The 27,961-nt window shown below is 47.3% G+C and overlaps 11 protein-coding genes across 11 annotated transcripts; 8 read left to right on the forward strand and 3 right to left on the reverse strand.

Moving 5' to 3' along the window:
• Positions 1 to 3,416: 3,416 nt before the first annotated feature.
• N7462_003756 (M18 family aminopeptidase) lies at positions 3,417 to 4,976 on the forward strand (the record flags this gene model as incomplete). Its single annotated transcript, XM_057075482.1, has 1 exon — positions 3,417 to 4,976. The coding sequence occupies one exon, from the start codon at positions 3,417 to 3,419 to the stop codon at positions 4,974 to 4,976; it is 1,560 nt and encodes a 519-aa protein (XP_056934987.1).
• Positions 4,977 to 5,346: 370 nt separating this feature from the next.
• N7462_003757 (uncharacterized protein) lies at positions 5,347 to 6,752 on the reverse strand (the record flags this gene model as incomplete). Its single annotated transcript, XM_057075483.1, has 5 exons — positions 5,347 to 5,762; positions 5,823 to 5,890; positions 5,953 to 6,326; positions 6,382 to 6,486; positions 6,552 to 6,752. The coding sequence occupies 5 exons, from the start codon at positions 6,750 to 6,752 to the stop codon at positions 5,347 to 5,349; spliced, it is 1,164 nt and encodes a 387-aa protein (XP_056934988.1).
• Positions 6,753 to 10,979: 4,227 nt separating this feature from the next.
• On the forward strand, positions 10,980 to 12,367 carry N7462_003758 (uncharacterized protein; the record flags this gene model as incomplete). The annotated part of the gene is made up of 4 exons (XM_057075484.1): positions 10,980 to 11,269; positions 11,342 to 11,777; positions 11,830 to 12,024; positions 12,080 to 12,367. 4 exons carry the CDS (start codon positions 10,980 to 10,982, stop codon positions 12,365 to 12,367), a joined length of 1,209 nt encoding a protein of 402 aa, XP_056934989.1.
• Positions 12,368 to 12,984: 617 nt separating this feature from the next.
• N7462_003759 (rRNA-binding endoribonuclease) lies at positions 12,985 to 14,317 on the forward strand (the record flags this gene model as incomplete). The annotated part of the gene is made up of 2 exons (XM_057075485.1): positions 12,985 to 13,740; positions 13,802 to 14,317. The coding sequence occupies 2 exons, from the start codon at positions 12,985 to 12,987 to the stop codon at positions 14,315 to 14,317; spliced, it is 1,272 nt and encodes a 423-aa protein (XP_056934990.1).
• Positions 14,318 to 14,701: 384 nt separating this feature from the next.
• On the reverse strand, positions 14,702 to 15,107 carry N7462_003760 (H/ACA ribonucleoprotein complex subunit NOP10; the record flags this gene model as incomplete). The annotated part of the gene is made up of 4 exons (XM_057075486.1): positions 14,702 to 14,718; positions 14,773 to 14,864; positions 14,921 to 14,994; positions 15,096 to 15,107. 4 exons carry the CDS (start codon positions 15,105 to 15,107, stop codon positions 14,702 to 14,704), a joined length of 195 nt encoding a protein of 64 aa, XP_056934991.1.
• A 676-nt stretch (positions 15,108 to 15,783) lies between these two features.
• N7462_003761 (tRNA-splicing endonuclease subunit Sen2) lies at positions 15,784 to 16,194 on the forward strand (the record flags this gene model as incomplete). Its single annotated transcript, XM_057075487.1, has 1 exon — positions 15,784 to 16,194. The coding sequence occupies one exon, from the start codon at positions 15,784 to 15,786 to the stop codon at positions 16,192 to 16,194; it is 411 nt and encodes a 136-aa protein (XP_056934992.1).
• Positions 16,195 to 16,226: 32 nt separating this feature from the next.
• On the forward strand, positions 16,227 to 17,141 carry N7462_003762 (uncharacterized protein; the record flags this gene model as incomplete). Its single annotated transcript, XM_057075488.1, has 1 exon — positions 16,227 to 17,141. One exon carries the CDS (start codon positions 16,227 to 16,229, stop codon positions 17,139 to 17,141), a length of 915 nt encoding a protein of 304 aa, XP_056934993.1.
• Positions 17,142 to 17,585: 444 nt separating this feature from the next.
• N7462_003763 (chromatin-binding protein RAD9) lies at positions 17,586 to 21,933 on the forward strand (the record flags this gene model as incomplete). The annotated part of the gene is made up of 4 exons (XM_057075489.1): positions 17,586 to 17,642; positions 17,718 to 19,292; positions 19,373 to 19,762; positions 19,813 to 21,933. 4 exons carry the CDS (start codon positions 17,586 to 17,588, stop codon positions 21,931 to 21,933), a joined length of 4,143 nt encoding a protein of 1,380 aa, XP_056934994.1.
• Positions 21,934 to 22,656: 723 nt separating this feature from the next.
• Positions 22,657 to 24,359, forward strand: N7462_003764 (FAD-binding oxidoreductase; the record flags this gene model as incomplete). The annotated part of the gene is made up of 3 exons (XM_057075490.1): positions 22,657 to 23,001; positions 23,051 to 24,020; positions 24,088 to 24,359. The coding sequence occupies 3 exons, from the start codon at positions 22,657 to 22,659 to the stop codon at positions 24,357 to 24,359; spliced, it is 1,587 nt and encodes a 528-aa protein (XP_056934995.1).
• A 243-nt stretch (positions 24,360 to 24,602) lies between these two features.
• N7462_003765 (class V chitinase Chi100) lies at positions 24,603 to 26,050 on the reverse strand (the record flags this gene model as incomplete). Its single annotated transcript, XM_057075491.1, has 2 exons — positions 24,603 to 25,901; positions 25,958 to 26,050. The coding sequence occupies 2 exons, from the start codon at positions 26,048 to 26,050 to the stop codon at positions 24,603 to 24,605; spliced, it is 1,392 nt and encodes a 463-aa protein (XP_056934996.1).
• Positions 26,051 to 26,631: 581 nt separating this feature from the next.
• Positions 26,632 to 27,474, forward strand: N7462_003766 (LysM peptidoglycan-binding domain-containing protein; the record flags this gene model as incomplete). Its single annotated transcript, XM_057075492.1, has 1 exon — positions 26,632 to 27,474. One exon carries the CDS (start codon positions 26,632 to 26,634, stop codon positions 27,472 to 27,474), a length of 843 nt encoding a protein of 280 aa, XP_056934997.1.
• Positions 27,475 to 27,961: the final 487 nt, after the last annotated feature.

The raw sequence follows: 27,961 nt of genomic DNA on the forward strand, positions 1-27,961 counted from the left end.
AAGAGCGGATGTGCGCTCAGCGAGCCGATAAGCGAGATTGGCGGGAGCCACGCAGAGTGACACCGAACAAGAGGGAAGGCTGATAGCTTTGGAGCAGGGATGGAAAAGAGAGAGTAGTGATGCAAATGGTTTCAAAAAGAACAAGTTGGGGAGAAGGGAAGGAAAGAAGAGAAAAGAGCGATGATCAGATTAGATTGAGATGGTGCTCACATGATGCCGGTTTCGGATGCGCGAGTCGGCTGAGTGCTAAACCGCTTGGGGCATGGGGATCCATTGGCTCCGAGTTTTTTTATCAGATCCGTGAAAACATGGACCAGGAAGTCAATTAGGTAAGGAAAGTGGAGGCCGGCAAACATGGCCAGGAAGTGGGCTGACGAGGGCTTCCTTCCAAGTACTTCGTGAGATTCGTTATTTTTCTTCAGCTGCGTCTACGTGCTGGTTCGTAACTTTATGACTCAAGCAAGATAAAGACCCCCGGGTTGAGGATCGGAGATGTCAATGCCGACCGAGAAGTTTACGGAAAACTACGCATGTGCAAAAGAGATACCACTTTTCAAATCGAGAGGGGGGGAAGAACGGCAAAGTATGAAATCCTTCGCTTGTGTGTGGACAAGAGGACAAGATCAAGCCCCCTTTCGGCCTCTTTTTCTTCCACCCTTCGGGGACCGATGCTCATCCATTACCTAGCAGAATCGGCGCTGGGGCCAATGAGATGTTCCGCGTGAAATTTCTTTTCCCACCCCGGTGAAGGGGGGCAATGGATCGACAGAAGCTCCTAAGCTCTCGAAACGGGGAGAAGCCCTCCGGCTGTGATCTTATCTGATGGCGCTAGTGGCCTGCCTCTTTGGGCAATCCGGACGACAACGATCCACGTTTCTCGTTAATCGATGATGCTGATGCCACTGCGAGGCAATTTTTCTGGGCGATTATTCGCAGATTCATGGCTAGGGTGAATCCATAACTGGAGACTCGAACCAACCTTTTCCCCCTCCCGGATCCTCCAAACCGCTGCAGCTGATTGGTGCCTCGCCCGCGTCCGTTGGCTCTTCGTCTTGGCTGCGTCCCCCACAACGCAGCAAATTCTTATCAATCAGTGGCTGATCAGGCTCTCTTGCCCACCGCTGGTCAAAAAGGGCCGAAAAACGGACCGTTCGCAAACCTGGGTTTGTTTGGGAATGCGCAACCCTACTTCCGTGGAGCCCTCCTCGGGTCATTGCAGCTTTTGGGAAATCGACCCAGGCGGCTCGAATATTAATGAGCCTACTATAGGATGTCGTCACTCGGTTTTCAACCCTAAGTCAGATGGTTATGTGGCGACCGTAAATGAATCCGTTGAGTCGGGAATTAATTCCGGCATTCTTCGTCTCTCTCGAACTGTTCTCTAGCCTTCGAGATGCAGGAGTGGATTCGACTATCTACCGACAGACGTTCAACATGTAAGAAACCTAGATAAAAACTTCCATGGCCCCTACAAGGAAGTGCGGCTGGATAGATCCGATGGTAGTATGCCCCAATCCGATTGGCTGGAGAGAGGGGCTCGCTTTGCACTGGATTGGTTCTCAAAGTCGAGAAAATCCGTCTCCTGGCACACCGCGATGGTCTCCCCCTCACTGTTGCCTGGCCTTCGACTATAAGACACATCAGTATTGCGATGGTATGTTTCAGAATACAGTCTCGCTCAGGCCGATCAAGACCGGGATTAAGATACGATCATACCGCTCTGCGCCCAGAAGAACGGATGGCATATCTCAAAATTAATGCGTCAAAATAATACATGATAATATGATGTACTTTGTGTGGGGTCTCACTCAATGAGTCACCACCTCTGAAACTGGGCTTTCTCCGTTCTCGGTGGAGCTAATGCTGCTCTGGAGACTCTCCGCACGTGCTGCTGATACTGACTGTACACCGACCGCTGCTTGTTGTCGAGGTCCGGTTCTACCACACCGTTGGTCCCTAGTTGGCATAACTCAGGAGCCATAGATCTATTTTAGGACCAGAATAGACCCAATTTATACCGACTGTTGATGATTGATTACCCATGCGCGTTGCCCGAGGAAGGTTTGCCATAGCAGGGATTGCTGAAGGCCTAGGGGAAGCATCACGTATATCCAGCGAGAGCCTACACTTAAAAAGCGCATCTTCTTCCTCCTGTGTCAGCTTATGATTTTGCTGACCTTCTTCCTGCTGATTGGCATGTCTTTGATACTGTCACAGGAGTGCTCTCTGGTGCGCAATATATTGCTGCATCTTGGCGTATGGAGGGACTGGCTGATTCTGTATAACTTTGATAGCTGGTAAGATTTGACCTTTCGTCCCTGGAGATTTTGAATGATTTTGACAGCGCTTTCATGGCATTGCGTATGGTGGAAATAGTAAGAGGCGTGTGGCAACGTGCTTTTATATGGGGTGTACAGAACTAGTGAAATACATTAATTGAAGAGTAGAAAAGGTGACACTAGTTTTGAAACGGGCTGAGCTCTAGCTGGCTATGCAGATGTGCAAAGTACTTTGTGGCCGATATAATCATTAAATTAACTCGTGGAAGTGAGCTATTTTAGTCGCCGCTCAAAGTTCTAGAAACCTAGATTCCGCGCAGTGTGGAGACTGAGTGTCTTTCTTGAGCAAAGCAATAGACTGATTGATTTGATTTTTTTTTCTAGTGATATTGCGCCCATGCTATCTGCATATAGTGCTGGCACTCTTCGACACCTAGGGAGAAAAAAAAGGCAACTATTCATGTTGTCTGTATATCGCAGTTTTTTACTTATTTGAGCTTCATAAAAGCAAGCCAAGGAAATAGTCAACAAGCACAACATTAGTAGAGCTTATTTGCAGGCACCATTTATCAGACTAGAGAAGATGCAGGGCAACAAAAGTAATTGCGACACCCCCTCCTCCACTCTACACTTGTCTTTTTTCACCGCTTCTACTGCGATCCAACTACCGTAGTCAGAAGCGAAGCTCAATATGTACTTGAAGCAATAGGAAAAGATGGAAGAATCTGAATGCGTGAAGTCCTGAAGTGGCTGCGTGGAGCTCAAAGGGGCTCATCAACAACTCGCCTTCCGACACCAGAACTCCACACTCAATAGTATGGATTATGGTTTCTATTCAAAATTCACCTGGTCAACATCAAAACATGATCACCCCACTTAGGTAGAATAAGGTCAACACGGGGCATTGTGTAGATTATGTAGTCTTCATACTTTAATGTGCTAAAGAAGATTTGCAGATGTTAAGTTCGTCTCCTGGCGGGCCAGCCCGCCGTATCGCGTGCCTGGCCGCACTCGGTGATAAGCAGCCCCCAGCCTCCGCTCCGCCTTTTCCCCTCACGACTCATCTCCCTCTCCAACTCCAATCACATCCACCACCACCGACCGATTTCCCATAACTCGATATTCGCAACATCTACCATGACTAGAAGACACGCTTCCGGACTCGATCGGCCATGGGCGAGCCAAATGTATGCCCAGCTGCCCGAGAATACGGATAGCCGCCCAAGCCCTGCTCCAGTTCCTACTCCAGCTCGGACAGCTCCGGTTCCAGTTCGCACCGAGACACCAATCCGGCCTGAAGATTACTCCAAGCCATACTGCGAGTTCATGACCTCAAATCCGACCATTTTCCACGCCGTCAAGTCTTTCTCCCAGGACCTTGAAGATCATGGCTACAAGCAACTCTCTGAACGTGCAGTCTGGACCTCGGAACTGAAGCGGGGCGGCAAGTTTTACTGCACCCGTAACGGCAGCTCCCTAATTGCATTTAATATCGGGAAGGATTACCAGAGCGGCAACGGTATAGCTGTCGTGGCAGGACACGTGGATGCGCTTACCGCCAAGCTGAAGCCCGTGTCGAAGCTCCCGAACAAGGCAGGCTTCCGACAGCTTGCGGTTGCCCCGTATGCCGGTGGCCTCGGAAAGACCTGGTGGGATCGTGATCTCGGTATTGGCGGCCGTGTCATCGTTCGTGACCCGCAAACTGGGAAGGCCGAGTCCAAGCTAGTTAAGCTGGACTGGCCGATCGCACGCATCCCGACCCTCGCCGAGCATTTCGGGGCCCCTGCCGACGGCCCATTCAACAAAGAGACTCAGATGGTGCCAATTATTGGCATAGACAATTCCGATCTATTTGAGACGGCAGAAACTAAGGAGTCGACCGACATTCCAGCCGGGACCTTCGCTGCGACCCAACCCGAGAAGTTGGTCAAGGTGATCTCGAAGGAACTCGGTCTCACTGACTATAGCTCCATCCTTGAGTGGGAGCTGGAGCTCTTTGATACTCAGCCTGCCCGGCTTGGAGGGTTAGATAAAGACATGATTTTCGCTGGTCGCATCGATGACAAGCTATGCTGTTATGCCGCTCACGAAGCTCTTATCGCTTCTACTGATAGCACATCGACTGGTACGGTTAAGATGGTAGGCATGTTTGACGACGAGGAAATCGGTAGTTTGCTGCGCCAAGGAGCCCGGTCCAACTTCATGAGCTCCATCATGGAGCGGATTACAGAGGCATTTGCTGAAGACAAGTACGGGCCCAATCTCCTCTCGCAGACCATTGCAAACAGCTTCTTGGTCTCGTCGGATGTCATCCATGCCGTGAATCCCAACTTCCTCGATGTATACCTGAAGAACCACTCCCCTCGACTCAACGTGGGTGTTACAATTTCTGCTGATTCTAACGGCCATATGACCACCGACAGTGTCAGCAGTAGCATTCTGAAAGAAGTCGCTCGTCGTTGTGGATCGACCCTGCAGGTCTTCCAGATCCGGAATGATTCGCGCAGTGGTGGCACCATCGGACCTATGACTAGCGCTCGCATTGGAATGAGAGCTATTGACTGCGGTATTCCACAGCTCAGCATGCACAGCATTCGTGCAACCACAGGAAGCCTGGACCCTGGCCTTGGTGTCCAGCTGTTCAAGGGCTTTTTCGACTACTTTGAAGAAGTTGACAAGCAATTTGCTGATTTCTAGATCTTGTGTTGGTGTCTCTCGGTGATAGAAATTTAGATTCTATAGTGCACAAGCCTTTTGTTGGCGGGATTATTGCTTTTTCAATTGAGTTTCTTTTCCATACAGCATTAGCCGAAGCAGCAAGCCTTTCGAGCAATTAATATCCACCTTCCCGTTCCCATTAATCTCTATATTCATCGAGAAACTGATTGAACGTACACCAGAAACCATATAAAAAGAAAGATGTGACAAGAAAAAGAGCGAATATATCTTGGAGTATGATGGGTTTGTGCAACCCAAGGAAACCCCGAATCGTGGGAAACATTCATAACTTCGAACATTCATGACGATGATCATTGGTTGAAGTTGACCTGTCAGACAAGCCTCTGCATTATTTCTCAGTCGAGAATGACTTCTTCGACACAGTTCGTTGGTGCTGAGCGTACTGCGGCAGTTCCATGACAGATGTAGCATCGGCAATACAATTCTTTTTGACCTGGTAGCCGTGACTAAAATCGCCTCCAGAGCCGAGCTCCAGAATCCGTTCAGGCTGGCCAGCACCATATTCAGGGTCATCGCCCGGGGCTCCAAGTGTGGATTCATCGTTCCAGGTGACTGAGCGTGCGTTCGACGCACCACGGCTACCATCATTGCCACCACCACTGCCGTATGTGCGTCGGTTGCTGAATGTAGAAACTAACCCAGGCAATATTTTGGAAACAAGCGGCTTAAGAGTTGGTAGGCAAGCACAAATAATACCAGTATTACATTCAATGGCAGACCATGATGCTGCACCCACATTATCATCTGCCAGGTAGAGTTAGTACTGTGTAAGATGAAAGTTTTCGAGAAGAGGGCTGGACATACAAGTTGGGTCAGTCGAATCTGCGATTTTCTTCAAGCTTACAAGGCGAATGATACTGGTAATGCAAACACTACGCAGGGAGTCAGTATTGTGCAAGTCATTCAGTGATATTGCTTGCAAGGGGAGACTTACAACCCACCAAGGGCAAACATTATCATCAAAACAATCTTTTGCTTCTTTGGGATATCAATAGCAATCAAAGCTGGGATTGGAATAATAAGGATGGCAAGGTCGGTAGTAATATGCATACTGGCATTCGAGAACCAGAGCGCAGGTTTGCTCAAGCAAAAGCCGGGAATAGAGTCGTCCCAAAACTTAGCTACAGGAATGCAGTTCAAGAAAGCACTTATGATACACCAAATACCGTAGATACTGAGAATTGTGATCATAGTCCAGCAGACGATGCGCATGCGACGGGTGGGGAAAACGCGGAAGTACTGCATAAGAATCGAGGCTTTTGCACAGAGAACGGCAGCATTGTAGAATGGGACGGTGAGCCAGAAAGCCTGACGGAGATTTAGGTCAGCAGTTGATCTGCTTGTAATAGAGAAGCTAGTTTACCTTCATCTGCCTTTCAAGAATTTTAGGCGGGATATCTTTCAGATGCATTCCCATTCCACTGGTGGCCTCGACGATGTCTAGTCCCATAAAAATGAACGAATTGATCTAAAAAATGAATGATCAGTGTTATGATAGATTTAAAGAATAATAAACTCAACAAACTAACTCACCAAAGCAATCACAACCATCCAGTCATTGGCTTCCAAGCGCCTCAGAAACTTGAGCCGAGTAAAGATGCGGATTCCAACGAAGCAAGTCGCCAGTGATGTGAAAACAACACTAGTAACCAAACCTTGGGCTCCTCGTGACGACAGATATAGGCTTCCATCTTCACGCTTGAGGATAATATCCCGAGGCTGTGAGAAGCTCATCTTTCACTTTAAAATACGGAGAGCGTGCTTGTTTCAGAAAAACGTGGACCTGGAATGCTTGCGCCTAAATGGCTTCCTGGCCAAGCTAGCCTGATAGTTCCAGGCTGAAAAGTGATAGAAAGTGTTAGCAATCTTGAAAGCCCGCAAGTAAATGAGACAGCCGTGGCAAGCCAGCTACTGGCCGACCGGATACAATGATCAGAAATCGAGGGCTTCAAATGAGTGATAGGAGCAAAAACAGTTTCCCGAGATCCAAGATACACAGAAAGAGAGTGGAGGAGCAGATTTGGCTTTTCCTTTACATTGGACGGGTATATACCCATATGCTCATCTCATGACTCTAGTTGTAAGGGTCAGACCAGTAGAAAATACAACCGGGCCCATCACCCAGGAGCGGTTGGAGCTGAAATCCGCTAGTGTTCTCTCCCTAGAACGAAAATCACCAAACAATTCTCCCTGCATCATGTCTCCTCAGGCCCCAGATTGGCGGAGTTATGCATATGTGAAAGACAGAATCCTGATGGGACTGGGTCAGTTGCAGGATGTTGCGCAAGGGGCCGCCCCTCCCCCAACAAATGAGCTTCTCGCTGCCCACCGAAATTCTTAAGCCAAGCGTCTTTCTGCCTAGCACCAAATTTTTCTTTTCGCTTCTCTTCGCTTCTTGCCATATGCTTTAGGATTATAAGATATTGTGCATCTTTTGAATATGAAACAGATCGAACTCTAAAATTCCATTAGCTTTGGATTCATCTTTACAATGTTTTGTTCAAGGATCAAGGCCTGCCTAACAATATTCTTTTTATTAGTTACAGGTTCTTGTCAAACAACCATAGATGATCGACAGGGCCATGCATATAGTATTAGTGTACCACTGGGGCTCCGATCTGATTCTTTTTTCCAGGTCTCTGGTAGTGGAGATCTTTGGAGCTCAGATCTCAAATCACCCAATTTTGAAAGCATCCTTCTCATAGAAAAAGGTAATCGAAGAGCATCATCAAGACTCCATTGTCAAGGCCTAGACCTTTTTTTCACACATATTGCAGGCTGTATCCACGAATTTCTGTCCATCATTCAATATGGAGAACATAAAGGTACATACATAGCTCATTCTAAAGGGGTCATTCTATAATGAGCATGACTCTTCATCACATAAGTGATAATGAACAGGTAATTTGTTGACATCTTCTTACTGAGGCCTAACTATCCTTGAGTCGGTCGGGTCAATGTTTCCACGCTGGCCTCTGTGAATAGGGATAGAATGTACCAACAAGCGGAAGAGTGGCGCCTATTACTAATAGCAAGGCTATGACAGAAATAATTTTAGCTTCCTATAGGCTCTCCTGGCGTCGCACTGGAAGGAATACATATAATGCACATGGGCCAAGAGCGGCGGAGACGGCGGACGCTAGATGGTCCCGGTGTCCGGGATGTGGCGTGCATTTGAGCTATCAGAAACCAGAGGCGCGGGCATCCGTACGTATCGGAAAATCGGCATGAGTTCAGCTTGTTTCCCTCGTTCTTCCCCGCTTGTGTCACTCTGAAGAAACACAAAGAAAGAGGCCCCAACGACCGCTTATAAGGGTATGCTTTGTAAGACAAGAAGAAAATCGACATGTAAACACTGCAGACTGTTTGTAGAGACGTGCGGGTTTGAAATATTTGTGGTGCGGAGTCGCTTCGCCCCATACTTCTGGGCTTTGTTAAGCTCATCGCACGGATCAATAGCGAGCAGGGGAGGACTCACGCTCAATATTATCTCCACAAATCAACATCTCCGTGACAACGTGTATTGAGCTCAATATCACAGTTGAAAAAGGGGCAAAGTTAAAAATCAAATTGATCCTGGAGCCTACGGTTCATCCGATTCGCCCCGATTTCGCACAATCATTCAAGGGGGCGCGTTTTTTGAAAGGCAGCAGGTAACTCAGTGGTGACGAAAATTGGGTCTGAAGCCTAACTTCAAAGCCCAATCCTGGAAAATAAATGGTGAAAGAATTTGAAGTGCCTTTGACCTTCATGACTAGAGTCCAGGTTGAACTTCCTAGCAATTTAAATTTGGGGTTGTCCACCTTTAGTTAACAAGTCCTCCCATTTGTTCGTAATTCTCAAATTCATCTTCGAGTGCTTACCAGAATATTATCAATAGGCTCAGAAGCTAGAAAATACTTATCGCCAAAGGAGAAGAATTCCGGATACAGCCATTTCTGACCCGACCGAGCGATTCATTGAGTGTCGAGGTCACTCAGCAGAGGTGGTCTATCATAATATTATTGCTCTCTGAGTACTCCAGTAGCGCTTATGACTACCCAGCGATCAGCTTCTCTTCGCTCAGGGTGCTCATGTAGACGATCAAATACGTTATCCGTGCCTTAAAGTTTCCTCCATCCGATTGTAGCCATTTGTACGAAAAACAAAACGAAAGTAGAAGGACAATTTTGTCAGTTGATGGAGCCATCTCAAGCCCTCGTCTCTGATACCTAAGTTTCTGCTCTTTCTCATTCCAGATTTTGCTCGGGGTAATATATTGAAACAGCTCTTTTTATCATCATTTGTAGTTGTTGCCCCTATTACCTGTGGCGGTGGCATGATCGTAGATATTATGCCCCCTCTACCGAAATGCGAAACCTATCAATACCGATTTGGGCTCGTGGGCTTTTATTTGGACCTTTTGTAGGAGAAATCCTTGGTGAGGCCAAAGAAGCGACGGACCTTCTGGGTGATGGTGGTTGTTCTAAGGCTGCTGTTCTTGTATTCAAAATAAGACTCGCTAAGTTGGCTAGCCATGAGGCATTTTATCAGACCTCTTGAGGCTTTCACAATCATATGTATGTTCTGTTTTTCTTTCTTTTTGAACTTTCAGATAGACTAAATCCTCTGATCCCAGTCGAATATAGAGCTGTTTGACTGAGAAAACAAAGTAGGAATGGCTCCTATCTGTCTTACTTTTACTTCAGCGTCTCAAAAAGACACCACTTCCTCCAATGCACTATTTGGCACACGGAAAAGCTATTTAATCACTGAAATCTTTCCTCATATGTTTCTATATGGAAATTATGTAATTAATACTTTTGATTCTCATAATTTTGCTGTGTATTTGAAGATGATTATGAGTTTTTTCAAGCGCCGTGGGCCTAGCCTTCCTCAGGAGTGAGGTAGACATACCCCCTGAAGCTAACATTCGCTGCTACCCAAGGCGACAATCAGATCAAGAGGAAAATTGCTCTAAGTGAGAGCCCATTCCTCCACGGACCGAATAATATATATGCTCAATCTCCCTGCATGCCTATGTCTTCCTGAGGGTCTCTTTATTTGTTAACAGACCGCTTAATCACATACTGGATTTCTGCACAGATTAATATTACTGCAGCAGTATCGGATGTGGAATGACTTCCATCTTAGTGTGAATCCAAACCAACTTGGCTGATTGTTTTACTACCTATAGCACAAGTGCGACCGTAGCGAACAAAGTTCTTGAAAGCATGCTGGTTGCGCTCCTTCCACTTGTCACATTGCAGCGTTATGATGATCCGGGTTGCATTGGGACAATAGTGTTTTAAAGTTTATCGTATTAGCTGTAGCCCCTGACCAAGTAGCGTCCTGAGTATCTGGCAAACGAATCAAAGGGAATTCCAACTGACAGACCAAATTCTAGTTTAACACCAAGTTTGGATATTTTTGTCATTCTCGTTACTTGTTACACAATGATTCCTTGCGACCCCTTCCGTCATTCTTCTGAACTGCTGGGTAGCATAGCCGTCTCGCTTGGCATCAAGATTGTCCGAGACGTTTTCCCTGGGGGTTTGCTTGTGTGAAGTGCCGAATAAATGATTTAGGACCCATTCTAAATTGGAAAGGATTGAGTTAATAGGAGTATGGTCCAGGCAGCTACAGATGATAGGCTGCAGATGTGGAGACCGGGTGTCTTTGGGCCACAGACGCGTATGTCTAGAACAACGATTTTTTTAGAAGCCAAAATAACACGATGCTAACACACTTGACTCCACTTTGGGCTTGGACTATTGACCCAAGGGGATTAAGAGCCCTAAGAATGGGGTATCGCCCCGACAGTTCTGCGCCTCGATTCGTATTCGTGCTCGTCAGCATCCCAATCTGCCAATCATAATCGTCTTTCGCAATAACATTGATAGGCCAATATCTATTATAATCCCACCGCATTCACACCTTGCTTTGGAAACTGGGAGATGCATTTTGGAGGCCCTCGAAAAAATGCAATCTGACTGTTCGAGAGAAGCTAGAGCAGGCGCGTATCCCCCAATCAAAGGTCCCTCCCCACAGGGGCGCTCCAACTTCTCACAGTCGGCTCATCCCACCCACAATGGCCAATACATTGAGCTTGATGATTTTGGACCACCAGAAAGTCCAGTTCTGAATGATGGGCATCATGTTGCTCTAAGCAAAAAAAGTCGTCGCGCAGTGTACATTCCAAATACTCTTTGGACGCGTTCGTTTGCTACCGCGGTTATTCTCGAAACACTGGTAACCGTTGGGATTGAAAGGTATGTCTTCAAACTATTCTGAGCAGCTTTCTGCTTTTGGTCTTTGAAATAGGTATTTATGGGAAGATATAGCTGGATATTTATCAGTATTTCGAAAGAATTCGGGGAGCTGAATATGAGAAGTGGAACCACACGTCTTCGATCCTTTCTGGGTCTCTACATATTCGCACTACTTTACGAACTTGGCCTCTCGTACGATGCATTACGACGAAAAAACACTTTTCAACTGATTGGCTTATGTGTTTGTAACACGGGGCTTTTGACTTACGGCTGTATGCAAATAAAAGAGATCAGGGACACTATCACAAACGTAGTGGCAAACACTGCACGCAGCAACAAAATCTGGGCAATGTACTATATTGAGCTCATATTGGTTCCTGTTTTTATCGGTGTTGGGACCGCTGTCATGATATTTGTGACATGGAAATTGCGAGCTGAGTTCTCATGGTCGATATATAAAAATATCAGTGCAGATCTGCGGATGAATCGCAGATATACAATATATCAGGTAAAGGCTGTCGCCCATATCCCTGCTTAAGTTTTGTTGCTCATTTTGCTAGGTTTACATTGCCCTTCTGAAATTTGATTTCTATTTTATATTTGGAACACAACTTCAGGTTTTACTGGCTGTCCAAGATTTCAAAAACCAAGAGTTTTTTGTCACTGCAGCTATGGTCCCGGTTGCTATAGTAGCTTTGATTCTAGCTGCCCTGTTCTGCCGTCGAGAGAAAACAAAGTCGCTGATTTTGATGATGGTAAAGTGCCTACACTTGTTAAGCTGATTGTACCTTCGACTGACTGCCATTATAGCTCATGATGTGCATTATCGCCGGAACTTTTGTTATGACACTAGTACATATGTATGGTCAAGGCACTGTTAGCAATGATCTGAGTTCATACAGGGTATCCTTGACTCTTTTTGCCATTATAGCTATGCTTTTGATCAGTACAACACTGGTCAATTCTCTGATGTGCATTTTGAACTTCAACAAAGGACTAAAAGAGTACATTGTACAATCGAGATCGAGACAACCAACCACAGGTCAATCGAATCCATCCTGGAGTGCAGATGTTAAATCACGTTTCGTACTCAACTGAGTCGATATGCAACCTGTAATTAAATAATTGGAGCTTCAATGGAATGAAAATAACTTATGCCAAGGATAGGATTAGAAAAGTCAATATATGATAGAATGTCCCTTGAAAGCTGTTTGTGTCCGGTGATTCTTTTAATAGTTGAATTAGTCTGAAGTGGGAAACAGTGAGCGCCTTTACCTCCCGGTTATGAGTCTAACACTCTTCCTTTGCCCCAGCTTGCTGAAAGATGGTAAGTGCACACATTTATTGTTTCACTCTTGAGAATAACCTTAGCAGTTCCAGAAAAAAGGATCACACTTGGGATAATGTTTTATACTAATAAGTCTCCACACATGCAATAATATTATATGAAACGCTAAGAGACGAGGTTTGTTTAATCAAGCAGAAAAGCCTTTGTCACTTTTGTTCAAATGCTCCTTTGTAGGGGGCTTTCTCACATGGCAACTACAAACCATTCGGCGGGGGAGGCAATGATAAGATAAGGAGATAACAGCGCACAGACCATGTCCGTATAGAAATTTCCTTTTCACTTCACGAATATCCATCCCCGCCAACCCACGACTCGCATCATCCTCTCCATTCTGAGTATTTCCGGAGACTCTGGGATTGCAGTCAAGATGGCAGACCCCTTATCATCTCCACCCAAGCCCATCCACACCATTGTGTTGGATGCTGGCCCCATAATCAAAAATACCCCGCCGCTCTCTACTCTGCTCGCTCAATGCGAAGAGATTATCACAACGCCGTCTGTGGTCAACGAAATCCGCGATCCCGATGCCCGCGCCCGTGTGGAGACACTCTACCTGCCTTTCCTGAAGCAGCGGACACCCACTCCCAAGAGTTTCAATGTCATCAGCGAATTCGCACGAAAAACCGGCGATCGCTCTGTGCTGAGTCGAGTCGATATTGAGGTGCTGGCACTCGCCTATGAGATTGAGTGCGAGCGCAACGGGGGAGATTGGCGCCTTCGCAGTGTACCTGGTCAGAAGCGTGTCAATGGCAAGCCACCTGTCAAGGAGGAGGAGCAGGAGAAGAGCGAATCGACTGATGTGGGTGCTATCGCCGAGGGTATCAAGGAGACTACAGTGACCGATACTGTGGAGGAGTCCAAAGAGAGCGAAACCGCTGTCCATGACGGAGAAGTTAAGACCGACGAAAACACTCCCGTCGAATCTGCTGCTGTTGAACAGACTGTGGAGGAGGACAACGAACCCGAAGACCAAGACGAAGATGATGCTGCCGATTCTGATGGTGGAGAATGGATCACACCCTCTAACTACAAGAAGCGGCTGGCCCGCGATGAGGCTGGTGCTGGATCCGATGGAAATCAGCCGAAGACGATGCAGGTCGTGACCATGACGACTGATTTTGCCGTAGGAGAAACTCTTTCTTTTTCCTTTGAAATGACATTATTGACGAATCCACTCTCTCTAGTGTCAAAATGTGCTACTTCAGATGAATCTTAATCTTCTGTCGACCACAACTCTGCAAAGAGTTCAGCACCTGAAATCGTTCATCAAGCGCTGCCACGCCTGTTTCCTTACTACTAAGGAAATGAACAAACAATTCTGTCCTCGATGTGGCAAGGACACCCTTACTCGCGTTTCGTGCACCACCACTGCTAATGGCCAATTCACCATGCATTTGAAGAAGAACATGCAGTGGAATAACCGGGGCAACCGCTATAGTGTCCCCAAGCCCGTCGCCGGTAGTGCCAATGGCAAGTGGAAGGGCGGCGGTGGACAAGGCGGATGGGGCACTGAGCTCATTCTCGCCGAGGACCAGAAGGAGTTTGTTCGTTCCACAACCGAAGAAGAACGGCGTCAGCGCCGAGAGCGCGACCTCATGGACGAGGATTATTTGCCAGGTATCTTGACTGGCGAGCGCAACAAGTCTGGTGGCCGTATCAAGGTCGGCGCAGGACGTAACGTCAATTCAAGAAAGCGCTAGATTTTTTCTTTGCATTATCGATTACATAGGCTGGAGTTTGGGGCAAGTACTTGGAAAAATGTCGTTTTGATCGTTTCCTGCCAAGGACCAGGAAACACGTCCGGTCTGCATGTATCTACGAGGGCCAATGCATATACTCGTCGTGCTGCATATTGAAAATCGCATATAAACGGGTTGAGAAACAGTGGTATTGATGGCATAACGTTGTAAAGTTGAAACACCTAGACTCATATTTCCCGATGAAATAATGAACCCAATATTAGGCCAAAAATTCAAAACAATGCAAATCCTAGCCATCCACGGGCTACACAAGTAACACCAAGCGCCAAATCATGGACCGAACTGACAGTCAACCCATGACCTCCCAATTTTGAGTTTTCGTGTTCAAGACGAGGTGGTCTCTGAGCCCAGAGTTAGTACATGGTGATATGTAGGGTCGGAGGAATAAACCATACCGGTTTGCTGGGTGAGCAGGAGGCCGTAGCGCTTCTTGAGAGTGACACGGTGACGCGAGTACTTGTCATCGGGGGAGAAACGAGCAGGGTGACTATTGAAAGTGAGTAAGTGGACATTGGCACTCAGAGAAAGAGCATATGTCCTTACGCCGACTTGGAGACCTTGCCATCAACAACCTTCTTCAGCGTGTAGACACGCTTGCCATCGGGTCCGAGAGTGTACTTTTGGAGGGGAGAAAGTCAGCGAAAAATTTGAGGGTTCAGGCTGGTCGCATATCACGGAGCGAGGGCTGCTCGAGAGAATCCTGATCGGAGGCACGTACCATAAGATGCATTCTGGTAAAAGATACGTTAGTCGAGAATCCATATTGTGACAAATTTCTAAACAAAACGGGCTAAAGAATACTCACTTGGCGGTGGTTTGTGGTGCGAGTCGAGAGAGCCTTGGATGTTCGCGGACTGTGAAGCGGAGGAATTTTTTTGACTTGGCCTAGCTGCTTAGTCACCACAACGCCTTAAAATAGAGCCGCCGCAAAATTTCATTTCTTCCTTTTCTGTGAGCTCTGAGCAAAACCATCGGTTTTTGTTTTTGTCGTCAATCATGCAAAGTCGTTTTAACTAAACTATCAGCTCCAATTGGCCGCGGCATGACGCTTGTATGATACTAAGTTAACCCCTGTGCCCTGTCTCGACCACCAGCATCAGGGCTTGCAGATTGTGCCAGGTAAGCTCAGCTGTCCAAGCTTCTTTGAAGCTCTCTGCTTTTTTTTGCTTTGCCTTTACATATACCCCTCCCCCTTGGATGATGACCTACTATATATATGCTCAGGCAGGCGGCACCTTGATTTCTAGCTGCTTGTCGATGATTTGCTATATTGACTACAACGGTATCTGACAAGACCGTGATAACCCATGTAATCACTCAGTCGCTGTCCAGAAGAGTTTGCTGACAAGAATTCTTCAACTCAGGCACGCATCTACTATCTTCTCAAGTCTCAGTAATTCTGCACCATGACTGAAGTCGTGTCTGCGACAGTGTCCGAAGCCGGGCCAGCCCAGGCGAAGTCTCGTCCTGCCCCTGCCCGTTCCTCTAGACCCAATTACAGGCATATCCATCGCTTTCCTCTTCCAGTCAATGTCCATCCTATTCCTGCTGTAATTCCTCATAACCCTCTGTCTATCATAAGCGCTGTCCTCTCGTACCTCACATTTCTTATAACCCCTCCACGCCAAGAAACCTATACTGCATACTTTGACTCAGCTACCTCATCCGTCCATGTCACCGATGAGAAGGTGATCCGGGCATTGTGGGAGATGGGGTTCTTCGGTAAAGGTAGTCTGAGTCGAAGTGAGCCGAGCTGGCTGGAGCGAGAGAAGAAGAGGAGGGGTCTGCTAGGGGGATTACCAATGAGGAGGCTGTAAGGAAGCGCAGATCTGAGAGGCGCGAATTGAAAATGGAGCGAGCGAGAGTCGAGAAGCTAGCGATTGAGGAAAGACTCAAGGCCGAAGCCGCTGCCCGCGAAGCCACCAACGATGTCGTGTTGAAGGACAAGATCTCGTCCGTTCCGATTGAGAAGTTCTCTGTCAAAAAAGCTATGGAAGCCAAGTATAGGGCGCGGACTCAAATCAATCAGAATGCCAATACCTCCGAATCCATTGATCTGTCCACGGCCGCCAATGGCAAATCAGTACGATTCTCGTCTGTCGTCGAGGAGAAGGCTGCCGACTCCGCCTCGGCTACTGCGCTGGAAGCTCTCAATGACGACACGGATCGTGACGTGTTGGCGAATGAAGAACATCTGCAGCTCTCCAATGAGGAGGCATTTTTTCTCATCTATGCGCTTGGTGTCCTCCGCGTTGTCGACCCAAAGGACAATAGCATCATCTCGACGTCGTCTCTCGTTCCACTTTTCTGCCATAGCTCCTACTATCCTCCTCGCAATGCTTCTGCCGAGCTCCAGCCGGACGACCCCTTCATGATATCTTACGCTGCCTATCATCACTTCCGCTCTCTCGGGTGGGTGATCAGGTCCGGCGTGAAATTCGGAACAGATTATCTCCTCTACAACCGTGGCCCGGTCTTCTCCCATGCCGAATTCGCCGTCATCATCATTCCTTCCTACAACCATCCTTACTGGTCCGAGACTGAAGAGCGTCGGCAGCATGCAGCTGAGCAGCAGAATCGAAGTTGGTGGTCGTTGCATTGTGTGAACCGTGTGCAAAACCAAGTGCTTAAAAGTTTGGTGGCTTGCTACGTCGAAGTGCCCCCTCCGAGTGCCTCATCCGATGACATTGGCGCCTTGATCAGCCGCTACCGGGTCCGGGAATTTGTCTTGAGAAGGTGGGTTCCCAACCGAACTCGCGATTGAAAATCATTATTGTGTATCATTTAGTCGGGCTTCAGATACCCGCTTCATTCATGCCATTATATCCATTTAGTTGTGTTATATACCCTATTCTTGCAAGGAAATTTATTTTTCATGAAATATTTCCAATTCTATACTTCGAATCTATATATTTATCTCTGTAGATCATCAATCATTTGCTTCGTGCATATCCTAATCGCACGCTTGTTGAATTCGGTATACATTCTAGTCACGCAAAACCACGCTAGTCCCAATAAGGTTATATTCGCACATAATCATAACACGTGACTGACGCGTTTCGCGTCCGTCTCTCAACGAAACTCTTACGACCGCAGAATCTTCGAAATTTGGGAGATCCAGCAAAAATTTCCATCAGCGGGATCAGATATTGAGGCTCAAGCTAGATTTCTTACGGAAATGATGGGTTAAGGCTATTTGGTGGTGGAAATGGACGTCCAGGACAGTATCGATATCGCCACGCTGCAACGCGTCGCGTTGGGGCTAGTATGTAATGACCTGCAGCGTCCCAGAATCTCATTGGACTGACCTTGACATCTTCAGGAGCACGAACCCCTCCAGGCTTTCCCATCTAGCCCGGTGAAAATTGACAGCGCCTCGCTGCATGAAACCGACAATCCCGACGACCATCGCTCTATCCTTCGTTCTTCTGGTGATGCCTTGCCAACAGGTCAAGGGCTAGCCGCGAAACCGTCATCGGACCCTGCAAGCTCCACAACGAAACGCACTCGCCGTCCCTTTCTGCGTCGGCATCATGAAATAGACCCTATGGCTTCACGTAACATTTCGACCAGCCAAGGCCCGCAGCACTTATCTGGAACAAAATCTGGAAGAAACATGGAATCGGCCGAGGTTGCCCCTGGAGATACTCAGATTGTTTCCCAATCAGTGTATGACAGCATCATACGACAGAACGGAGAATCGATATACCACGATATGTCACAAAATGGGGCCGACGGGGCAACTCTGTTGACTCTACACGAGGGTGACAGCGGTCACATCAATCTGCTTTCTCAATTCGGCACAGATTCACACGACGCATCACGGAAGCTTTCTTCGGAGCATGACGAGGAAAGCAATTACGACCCAGGCGAGTCATCACCGATGGCATACCAGCCTGAATTGTTCCCGGAATCGCAGCGTTTCTTAACAACAACACCTGGGACAGCGGTGAAGAAAAATCAGACTCCAGGGACCACGACCCGGACACCTAGTGTCTCACATAATCCATTGGCTGGAGATATTGAGTCAAGTGGAGGTCTCCTCGCTTTGAGCCAGGTATTCAGGGCAACCCAGGCTCCGTCTTCTCCCTTGGCGCATGGTCAACAACCAGAGCTGGTGTCAGACCGTCCGTCACCGAACATTCCGATCCAACAAGCTCGCATCGGAAATTTTATTTCCTCGCCGCTAACTACAATGCATGGGTTACCCAGGGAGTCGTCGGAGCCGAATTTGAACTACATATCTTTGAATGAGTCACAGACAAGGCGTGACAAATCTTTGGGGGAGAGACTCACACGGTCGGCAGGTGGTATTCCAACAAGTGATGAGTTGGATCAGGAGTTCTATAAAGAATCGAGCTTTGTCGAAAATGCGCGCCGTCAACGCCAGATTGAGGAGGAGACTGCCGCGCAATTTGCGGCATTGAAGGCTCCTTCTCGATCCGTAACTGGTATTACTACTTCACCCCATCGTTCTGGTCATGAGATTCATCACGATGAGGAGATTCCCGAAGCTGCAGGAAGCGAAGAAGAAACCGAGCAAGAAGAAGATCCCGGCCCTCAAGTTCCTCAATCTCAAGAGCTTCCACATTCCTCAGAGGAGGACAAAGAAAACTATAACGGTCCTCCTGTTTTGGTGGCAGCGACAAACAGCGCTCATGACCGCCTCTCTCAGGCTTTATCGTTTGGTGAACACGCAGCAATAGCCGATCAGTGCGCTATCATTTCTGGTCCAAACTCACCAGACACTGGAAACCTCGATCTGTATATTTGTCGATCCTCACAAGTGATGGTCAAGGACTCCCAGCAGTCCCCTCGATCATCGCTCAACCGAGCCGAGACCGAAATGAACGCGCCTTCCCATCCAGTTGGAATGGAGCCTGACTCTGTCTATGATACCGGCTCAACATCACCTGTGCAGCGCCCCCTCAATCATCACCTCCTAGTTCACGGCGACAAGCGGTACCATTGCCTCAGGCTGATGCAATGTTACAGAGACATGGATATCATATCTCAGTTGGAGTTGATGAGAACTTTGTTCAAGATTACTCTCCCAAGAAAAAGAATATGCATGCCCCTTCTCGCAACAATTCCGATCCACAGAATACAGGTTCATCTGCGAACATAACCGAAACTGGGCCTGGTGATAAATCATCCTCTTTGCCATCGCGTATCACAGAAACTCCAGTACATCTGCGGCCCCAGATTGGAGATATAAGTCGATTAACCAGTATTCCGGAAACCAGCCCCAACCAAGCACAGCCTAATGAATGGGATGGCGAATCCAATGGAGGTGCATTGAATGATGAAGATGATGACCTCCCCCCAATAGGTATCCTGTTGAAACAGTCACTCGAGCCGCCTTGCCTCGACTTTCACAAAACCGTGCGCTTTCTTCGCCCATTAAAGCTCTTCAATCACAAGTGCAATCTCAGATTCTGTCTAGTCCAAGTGGACGACAGCGTCGAGCTCTAACTGCAATTGCTCTTGACCAATCCCCATTGGTGGATAACAAATTTGGAGATTTCGACCTGAATTTTCTCACAGCTGATGACGAGGAATTCAATGCACTTGTTATTGACGGGTCTCCAACACGCCCAAGAAAAAGGCGCCGTGGAAATTTGGGCCAGAGCTTCCATACATCTGATACCACCGTTCCTGCCACGCCTCGTGCACAGCCCCCCAAGACTGTTGCGCCCATAGTAGAACCGATTAGCTCCATGAAACCACAGTCTCCCGCTGAAATCCATGTTCCTTCAACTACTGTTCGCAAGTCACGCTCGGGCCATTCTTCTCGGCGAACCGAAAATATCTGGGAAATGGAGGGCTCGCCGCAACAAGTTATTCGGCGGAGATCCAGATCAAAGCATGGCCGATTCATCGAACCTAGGAGTTCCAAAGGACAGCAAGCATCAGTTCAGAAGATTCCTACCAAGCCACCTGCTTGGCCCGCTGTTGTTATCCACAACCCTCCTGTCATTACCTCTAATCTTACAGGCGTTCATATACCCTCCGGGGACACGATACAACCTGAAAGCAACATCGTCAATAGTTCTCCTGTGACACCGCAAGCTTCTCGAACTGCTGGGCCTGACGATCAGATAGCCCTGAAGCAAGTTCTTGCGGTGTGGATGGGTCAAAAGCGTGCCTATTACCCGGCAACATGTTTTGGAACTCCTTTGGGCGTGTCCCAGTCAAAGTTTTCTGTCAAATTTGAAGACAGTCTTCCTGTAGAAGTGGTGAAGGGTGCTGTCAAAAGATTTGAACTTCGCATCGGAGATGCAGTGAAGGTTGATATGCGTGATGTTCCGAAAATCACTCATATTGTTCGGGGTTTTGATGATAAGCTCACGCGAGAAGAGCTTCTCGATGCTGCTAGTAAGGGTTTATATCCTCAGACAGATATCTATGGCCACACTACGGTGATTCTTGGGCCCAAACAACGCAAAAGTCTTCCCCATGGTGGCCTCAACAACTCAGAGAATGTGATCAAGGTACCGATTGGAAGAATCTACCTTGACACCATCCTGTGGAATCAGCTCAAGGACCGAGCATTCACTTACCAGCCCGAAATAGTCCCTCAGGAAAACCACCCTCACACCCCCTCCGAGAAGTCTTCTCTTCCGGCGTCCCCAAGTGCCCGCTTTTCCCGCAGTATTAATAATTCTGGCGGTATCTTTGCCAACATGGCATTTGCTGTTTCTTACAAAGATGAGACTTCAAAGAACCGTGTCTCTAAACTCATTCAGGAAAATGGTGGGTCTGTCCTGCGTGACGGATTCACTGACCTCTTTGAACCCTCATCAATCCATCCTATTACTACTCCCACAAAAGGCACTGCTGGCAACCAAGCCACCTGTAACTCTGGTTTACGTCTTACCAGCCTGGCCGAAGAGATTGGGTTCAGCTGTTTGATCACAGACACGCATTCCCGCCGTGAGAAGTATATGCAAGCGCTGGCTCTCGGCCTCCCTTGCCTTAACGGGCGTTGGGTTGAGGACTGTGTTGCCAAGGGACGTGTGATTGACTGGGCCATTTATCTTCTCCCAGCTGGCGAGTCAAAGTACCTTAATGGAGCCACCAAATCTCGAGTCATGCTGCCCACCTCTCCAACTGATGCACATTTATCAGATACCATCTCATCAAGACCGAAGCTTCTTGGCGGAAAATCGGTTCTCATTGTCACTGGTCGTGGCAAAGCAGGAGAGAAGCGCAGGGCGTATATTTTCCTCACGTTCGCTCTTGGGGCCGCTCGTGTGGAGCGCGTCCCCGACATTGAGACGGCTAGGGCCCTGTTAGAATCTCAATCTGAGGCTTCTCTTCCGTGCAGTTGGGACTTTGTTTATGTTGATGATGCAGATGAAGCTGCTGCGCAGTCAATATTGACACCTCGTCCGAAAACTCAGAAAGTTCACTTAATTCATGGCAGAAAAAGGAGAAGGTCGACGGTGACGATGTCTACTCCAAGTCAAGAACCACCCTCATCTACTGCCAGAGTTATCGGCAACGAATTCGTTTGTCAAAGCTTGATTTTAGGACGTTTGTACGAAGAATGATACTAGCTGACTATTTGAGTTTTCATAACATATTAATATTATTTTTGCATATCACAATTGTCTGCAAGGTGGATACTATTCGTCGTAAATTCGAGCTCAAATTTATCTCCGCAGCAAGAGTCTCATGGTTGTGGGCAAACTGTTAATTAGGTTTCTGGGATTTCTTAGCACGGAACCTTAATTAGAAACTGCCTGGAATTTAGAGTTTTAAGCCAACGAGTAGGGCTTATGAGGCCCGAATACGAACCCGAGGTTACCTGTAGTGGTTCAATCAGACGGTACTCGGGTTCGGAAATCCCCACTGATCGACACTCTCCCTTGTACTTCATCAGGTTATCCAGGGGACTGAACGTGGGTTCCTTGTTCCAGGACCTCAAGGGCAGCCACAATCTTCAGTGTCACTGCGTATTGTAGAGCTTTCTTCTTTCCGACCCTGGTCCCACATGACCCATAACTGATTTTTAGTTGACACAAAGAATGAGGGAAGCCTAGCTCATGCCTGGAAAGCAAGCCAAAGTTTCAATTGTCCATGGTCAATTTAGATCATTGGCAGCGGATCAGCACCATGGATATCCGAATGCGAAGTCATCACCTCCAGGCGGGCCCTGGCATATCAGCCTAGGATGAGGATCGCTCAACATTTATAAGAAACGCATCTAGCCGCATAGAACATTTCGATATTTCAATTCGCAGTCGGATTATCTGCTGAATCGGAGTCACAGCATGTGGAATCTTTCAACTACCATTGTGCTTCCCTTGGCCTTCGGTGGCCTAAGCACCGCATCTATTTCGACGGGGCCTTCCATTACTACCGCAACGGGCACTTTTAAGCCCACATCAGGCGCCTCTTGTGCTTGTGCGAAGCTATCACGGACTTATACTGGAGTAATTTACCCCCAGAGCTCAAATTATACTGCCCAGGCTGCTGATGCATACTGGGATATTCGAGCCGATCTTTCGCCTGCTTGTATATTCTTGCCCGAAACCGCCGATGGGGTCTCTAATGCACTCCAAATATTCGGCTCCTGTGATGCACAGTTTGCTGTTCGTGGTGGTGGCCACATGAATGTTAGTTAACTACTCAAAATACATATGCGTTTTGCTCACATTTTTTTAGTACCCAGGTTCCAACAACATCAATGGCGGTGTCCTTCTAGCACTGGAGAGACTCAAAGATATTAAGGTGAAAGCAAGTACAGTTGAAGTAGGTCCTGGACTCACCTGGTATGATGTTGAAGATAAACTCGAGCCATATGGTCGTATCGTGATAGGTGGTCGCCTGAAAACCATCGGTGTCCCTGGCCTTAGCCTCATCGGAGGCTTTCATTACTTTAACAACAAATATGGCTATGCAATGGACAACGTTGTGAGCTATGATATTGTACTTGGGAACGGAACCCATATTCGAGCAACTAAGAGCTCATACCCGGATCTCTTTTGGGCTTTGAAAGGGGGCGCCAACAATTATGGAGTGGTCACAAAGTTTGAACTCGAGACGTATGACATTCCAAAAATTAGCACAACAATCCAGCTTTACAACGAGACAAGTATCCCTGCGTTTCTTACGGCAGTTTGCGAGGCTGCAAAGCTTGACGATGCGAATCCTATTGCAGCTGGAATGGTTGCCACTGTGTCATACAATGCCACCACAAAAGCTATATCGGGCTCAATACTTGGTGTTCAAGAAGGCATCAGCGAACCTCCCTCTCAATTCGCCAATTTTTCGGCAGTCCCCGCAACAACAAGGATCAACAATGTTACCACTATGGCCCAGTGGACATCTACTCTAGATAGCCCCAAACAAATGTTCCGGTCAGTCAACATGGCCTACTTGAATATTTCAGACAGGGATATACTGATTCAACGTGCATTTGACAGAGTCATGTTCTCACACAAGAGCATGAAGCCAGATCCTGAGGCTCTTTACTCCATATACAAAGCATGGAAAGATTCTGTCGACAAGATCTCCGATGTGCAGGGTCTTTATCCAACATTTGTCACAAATGTCCATTCCGCAGGTGCGGCACGAGTTGGCCGTACCAACGGTATTGGCAATGTTTGGGGTCTCATGGAGGAACCTATGATATGTCAGTAACGGTTCTCGTAATAGAATTTTGATCATGCCGAGAAGCCCTGTTAACAGAATTAATCTAGTGTGGCAATTTAGCACTGGTTGGGACCTCCAGCAAGATGATCTTCGTATCGAAGCTTGGTCTCGTCAACTGGCTGAGCATCTCCACGCTATCAACGTGAAAAAGGGACTTGCCTTTGACTTCGTGTATATGGGCGATGCTGGTGAATGGCAAGATCCATTTGCGGGATTTCCTGTTGAGAATATTGATCGGATGAGAGATATTAGAGCGTTGTATGACCCCGAGGGAATCTTTTCTAGGTTGAATTGGGGTGGCTTTAAATTGGGCCTATGAAATATGTCTTCGGCGATGAAGAACTGCTGTGACTTTATTGGCAGAGTCTCAAATGGAATCGCATGAGATAGAGACTTGATCAAGCGTGGATCCCCTTGAGACCCAATATTTATACTGAAGCCACTGGTAAGCTACTGGATCTTTGTTTCATCAAACATGTTGCGGTCTAAGCGGGCATCGATATCTTGGACTTTACAGGTGGATATGACACCGAGCATGCCCTTTTGAAACATTTTTGATTAATCATACCAATTCATTCATCATATCTCCAGAGCAGCTTGGGTTTTTAATCCACTCTTTTAATGCTTCTTCAAAAGCCTGAACTTCTTCTGCTTCACCGGGGAACAAAGTATCCGCGGTCCAGTAGCTGGGCGACTCTAGAAGACCGGTAATTTTTCCTAGCATGTTGGAATAATCGGATTTCTTTGTATCACGAGATACAGCCCAGACCATGACACCGCCGAGGGATTCCATTTCGGCATATTTGATTTTCAGTCGAAATGTGTCTGCATCGTCGTACGACACCCATTTGTCACCTAGCTTGTCCACTTTGATCGCCGCTTCTTCATACAAGACGGCCAGGTCGTGGATTTGACCGGAGATTTGACTGGCCTCTCTTACCTTATAAATATCAGCATTGAAGATCACACCAGTTTCCGAACTACATCCCGCATCAACCCCACCAGACAGATACACACAACCTGGCTCTGAGCAGTCGTCGCCAATTATATACGAGCGCCCATGAAAAGCTAGTCCCATCACCACCTTGCTCTTTGGAATGTCTTTCTTCCAGAGTAGGTCCAGAGCCATATCGATCTCCGTAAGGTTGGTATGCCCATTGAGATAATCTCCCGTCCATGCATGTCCGGTCTGTAAGTTGCCTCGGCTCCAAGTGCCATGGAGATCGTATGTCATCATGTTGAAAAAGTCAACAGACTCAGAAAGTTCTTTCATATCAAAATGTTCCAGATACCAGGGAGATGATGGGATCGAGATTGAAATGCCGTTCCGACCAGGTGTCTTGTTCAGGGTGCTTTTCAAACTTTTCAGGAATTTGGGGAAGTTTTGAAAGTCTTCTTCTCGCCCGAGCCATTCACCAATGTGAGAATATTCCCAATTGAAGTCAACTCCATCAAAGTTATAGGTAGACATGAAGGATACCAATGACTTCAAAAATTTCTTCTGGTTCTGGGGAGATGCCGCAATATCGGAGAAGGTGCGCTGTGTGGGTCCAGGGCCATTAAAGGTCGGGCCCCCAAAAGCAATGAAGACTTTCAATGGCGTGCTTCCCCGTTTCTTTCCTGTCAACCGGCTATATAATTTCACATCCGCTTTATGAGCCGGCATGACCTCGTATGTTTCAGGGTCGATTGTGGCGAAGGCAAAGTTGAGGTGGGTGTATATGGCATCCGGAATCATCTCCGGCCAAAAGTCGTTGCAGACTCGCCGAGAGCCCCAGCCTTCGAAGTATCCAACAACTCGCTCTAACCTCTCAAGTTGATGAGGCTGCTCATAACTTGTCGTGTCGTTTCCATAATGGGACTAAAGAATTGATCAGTATGCTAACTCCTGCTGATAGACGATATTTGAAGACTGACGGGATCAACATGACCGGAAGCTCCAGCAGCACCCAGAAGAAGCCAGAAGATCCCGATTGTCGATATTATCGGGGAGATTCCCCAGACTTGCATTGACATATTCTGTGAAATGTTATCCCTGCACAATTGGGGGCATTTCGCCTCGACTGTAACGCCTTTTTAATCGGAATAAAGGCCCCTTCTTGGCGTCCTTGGGGCCGGGCGGCTCAACCCGAGCCTCTCCAGGGACTAGGCTTGTCCGAAGAACTATCTGCGGGTCCGAGGCCACTAACCACTAGGTTCATTTCGCTCTCTTGGTAGAAATTAACACCACTGGACCGGCTCTATCCACACTGGCTAACTTGAATGCCGGATCGTCTTGGCCAAGACATCTGAGCAGAAAGAACCACTAAATCTTTCCAAAATGCTACAAAAGTGAGCCACCAATTTCCACTCATCCTGGAAATGGCCAGCTCCTCTCACTGTAGCTACAGTTGCCAAGAATAGACCCCACGCTCAGGGTCCTAGAGGCTCATTTCCACTAGGTCACATCAGAAACAGCGTAAAATACTAAGCTCGGGCGATGCATCTGGCATTGAGAGAAATTCCACATGTCTTGTCCGAATTTTCGTTCTTTTTCCTCCGAGGAACCAGCCAGCCACGAATCGATAATAGAAACATTAACAGAAATCACAATGCGAAACATAGCTCTATTTATTGGCGTGGCCTTGCAGGCAATTCCTGTCGCTACCGCTCAAATGAATGAACAGCATAAAGTGAATGTTGGACAATATGCCCAGTATCCTGTTCCAAATACTGAAACCCTCACTATTTTGGATAGCCTATCAAATGACCAGACTGAGGACTCAACTGAATTCTGCGCCTCTGATACATTTTATACTACAATTGAAGGCGATACCTGTGACTCTATTGCCATCCAATACAAGCTCTCTTCGACAGCTTTGTTCATGGGGAGCGAGCAAATTCAGAACTGCAGCAATATCCCGGCTGGTCTATCCTTATGCCTTCCATTTTCTTGCGGAGAAATTTACGCCTACTCTGCGGATGATACCTGCTTTTCCATTGAGGGAAAGATGAATATGAGACGATTCACCCCACTATCTTATTTGAACCCTTGGATTGATGGCCGTTGTACCAATCTTCAGGACTGGGCCGAGACACACGGTCGTGTTGTGTGTATGTCATATCAAGCTGGTCTGTACACCGAAATGGCACCGCCACCAGGGGTGAACTCGCTGCCAAAGATATGGAGATCATCACCAACAAGAAATGCACCTCTGCCAGATGATGCATCTGTCGCAGAAGGGACGACCAGAGAATGTGGAAAGTGGCACGTTGTCCGTGAGGGGGATACATGTGCTTCGATTACCGCTCTCGGAGGTATCGAATATTCCGTCTTCTCCGCTGCCAATCCATCGGCGCTGTCCAAAAAGGATTGTACTGCAAACTTGCTGGTGGGCTTCGCGTACTGCATTGGGCCGACAAGGAATTGGGAGCTCACCAGATATAAAGATTAACGGGCATTGACGAGTGGCTCAAAACAATGCGAACTGGAGTGAATTTGAAAAGGGAAGTTTTATATGAGCAATGAAAGTCATCATTTCCTAATGCATGGATGATTTGAATCATTGGATCTCCATGATCGCCCCGCAAGCCATGCAATTTAAGTTATAGGCATTAGAGATGATTGCCTTGAGCAACTAGAGGATGATAAGAGAAGAAAACCTGGCAAAAGTGCGGTTCTGCCCCGATGCAAAGAATCATATAGTTACCAAGGGCTCTGCTTAACAAATCAGCTGCTCTCTGCTCAGTGGTATTAACACTCCAGCTTGTGGAGCCAGATGGTTGAACTATCTACCATCCACAAGTAAGAATGCAAATATATCGAAAGACGGAAGTGATACATATATGGAGATATAATTTGTGACATATTCTTTCTATAATACAAGAGAACACCGAGGATAAGCTCCTCATATCGCTACAGAAACCTAAAACCATGGTTCA

The sequence above is a fragment of the Penicillium macrosclerotiorum genome (assembly GCF_028827735.1).
Source record: "Penicillium macrosclerotiorum strain IBT 26536 chromosome Unknown utg000003l_segment0_segment0, whole genome shotgun sequence".
Lineage (NCBI taxonomy): Eukaryota > Fungi > Ascomycota > Eurotiomycetes > Eurotiales > Aspergillaceae > Penicillium > Penicillium macrosclerotiorum.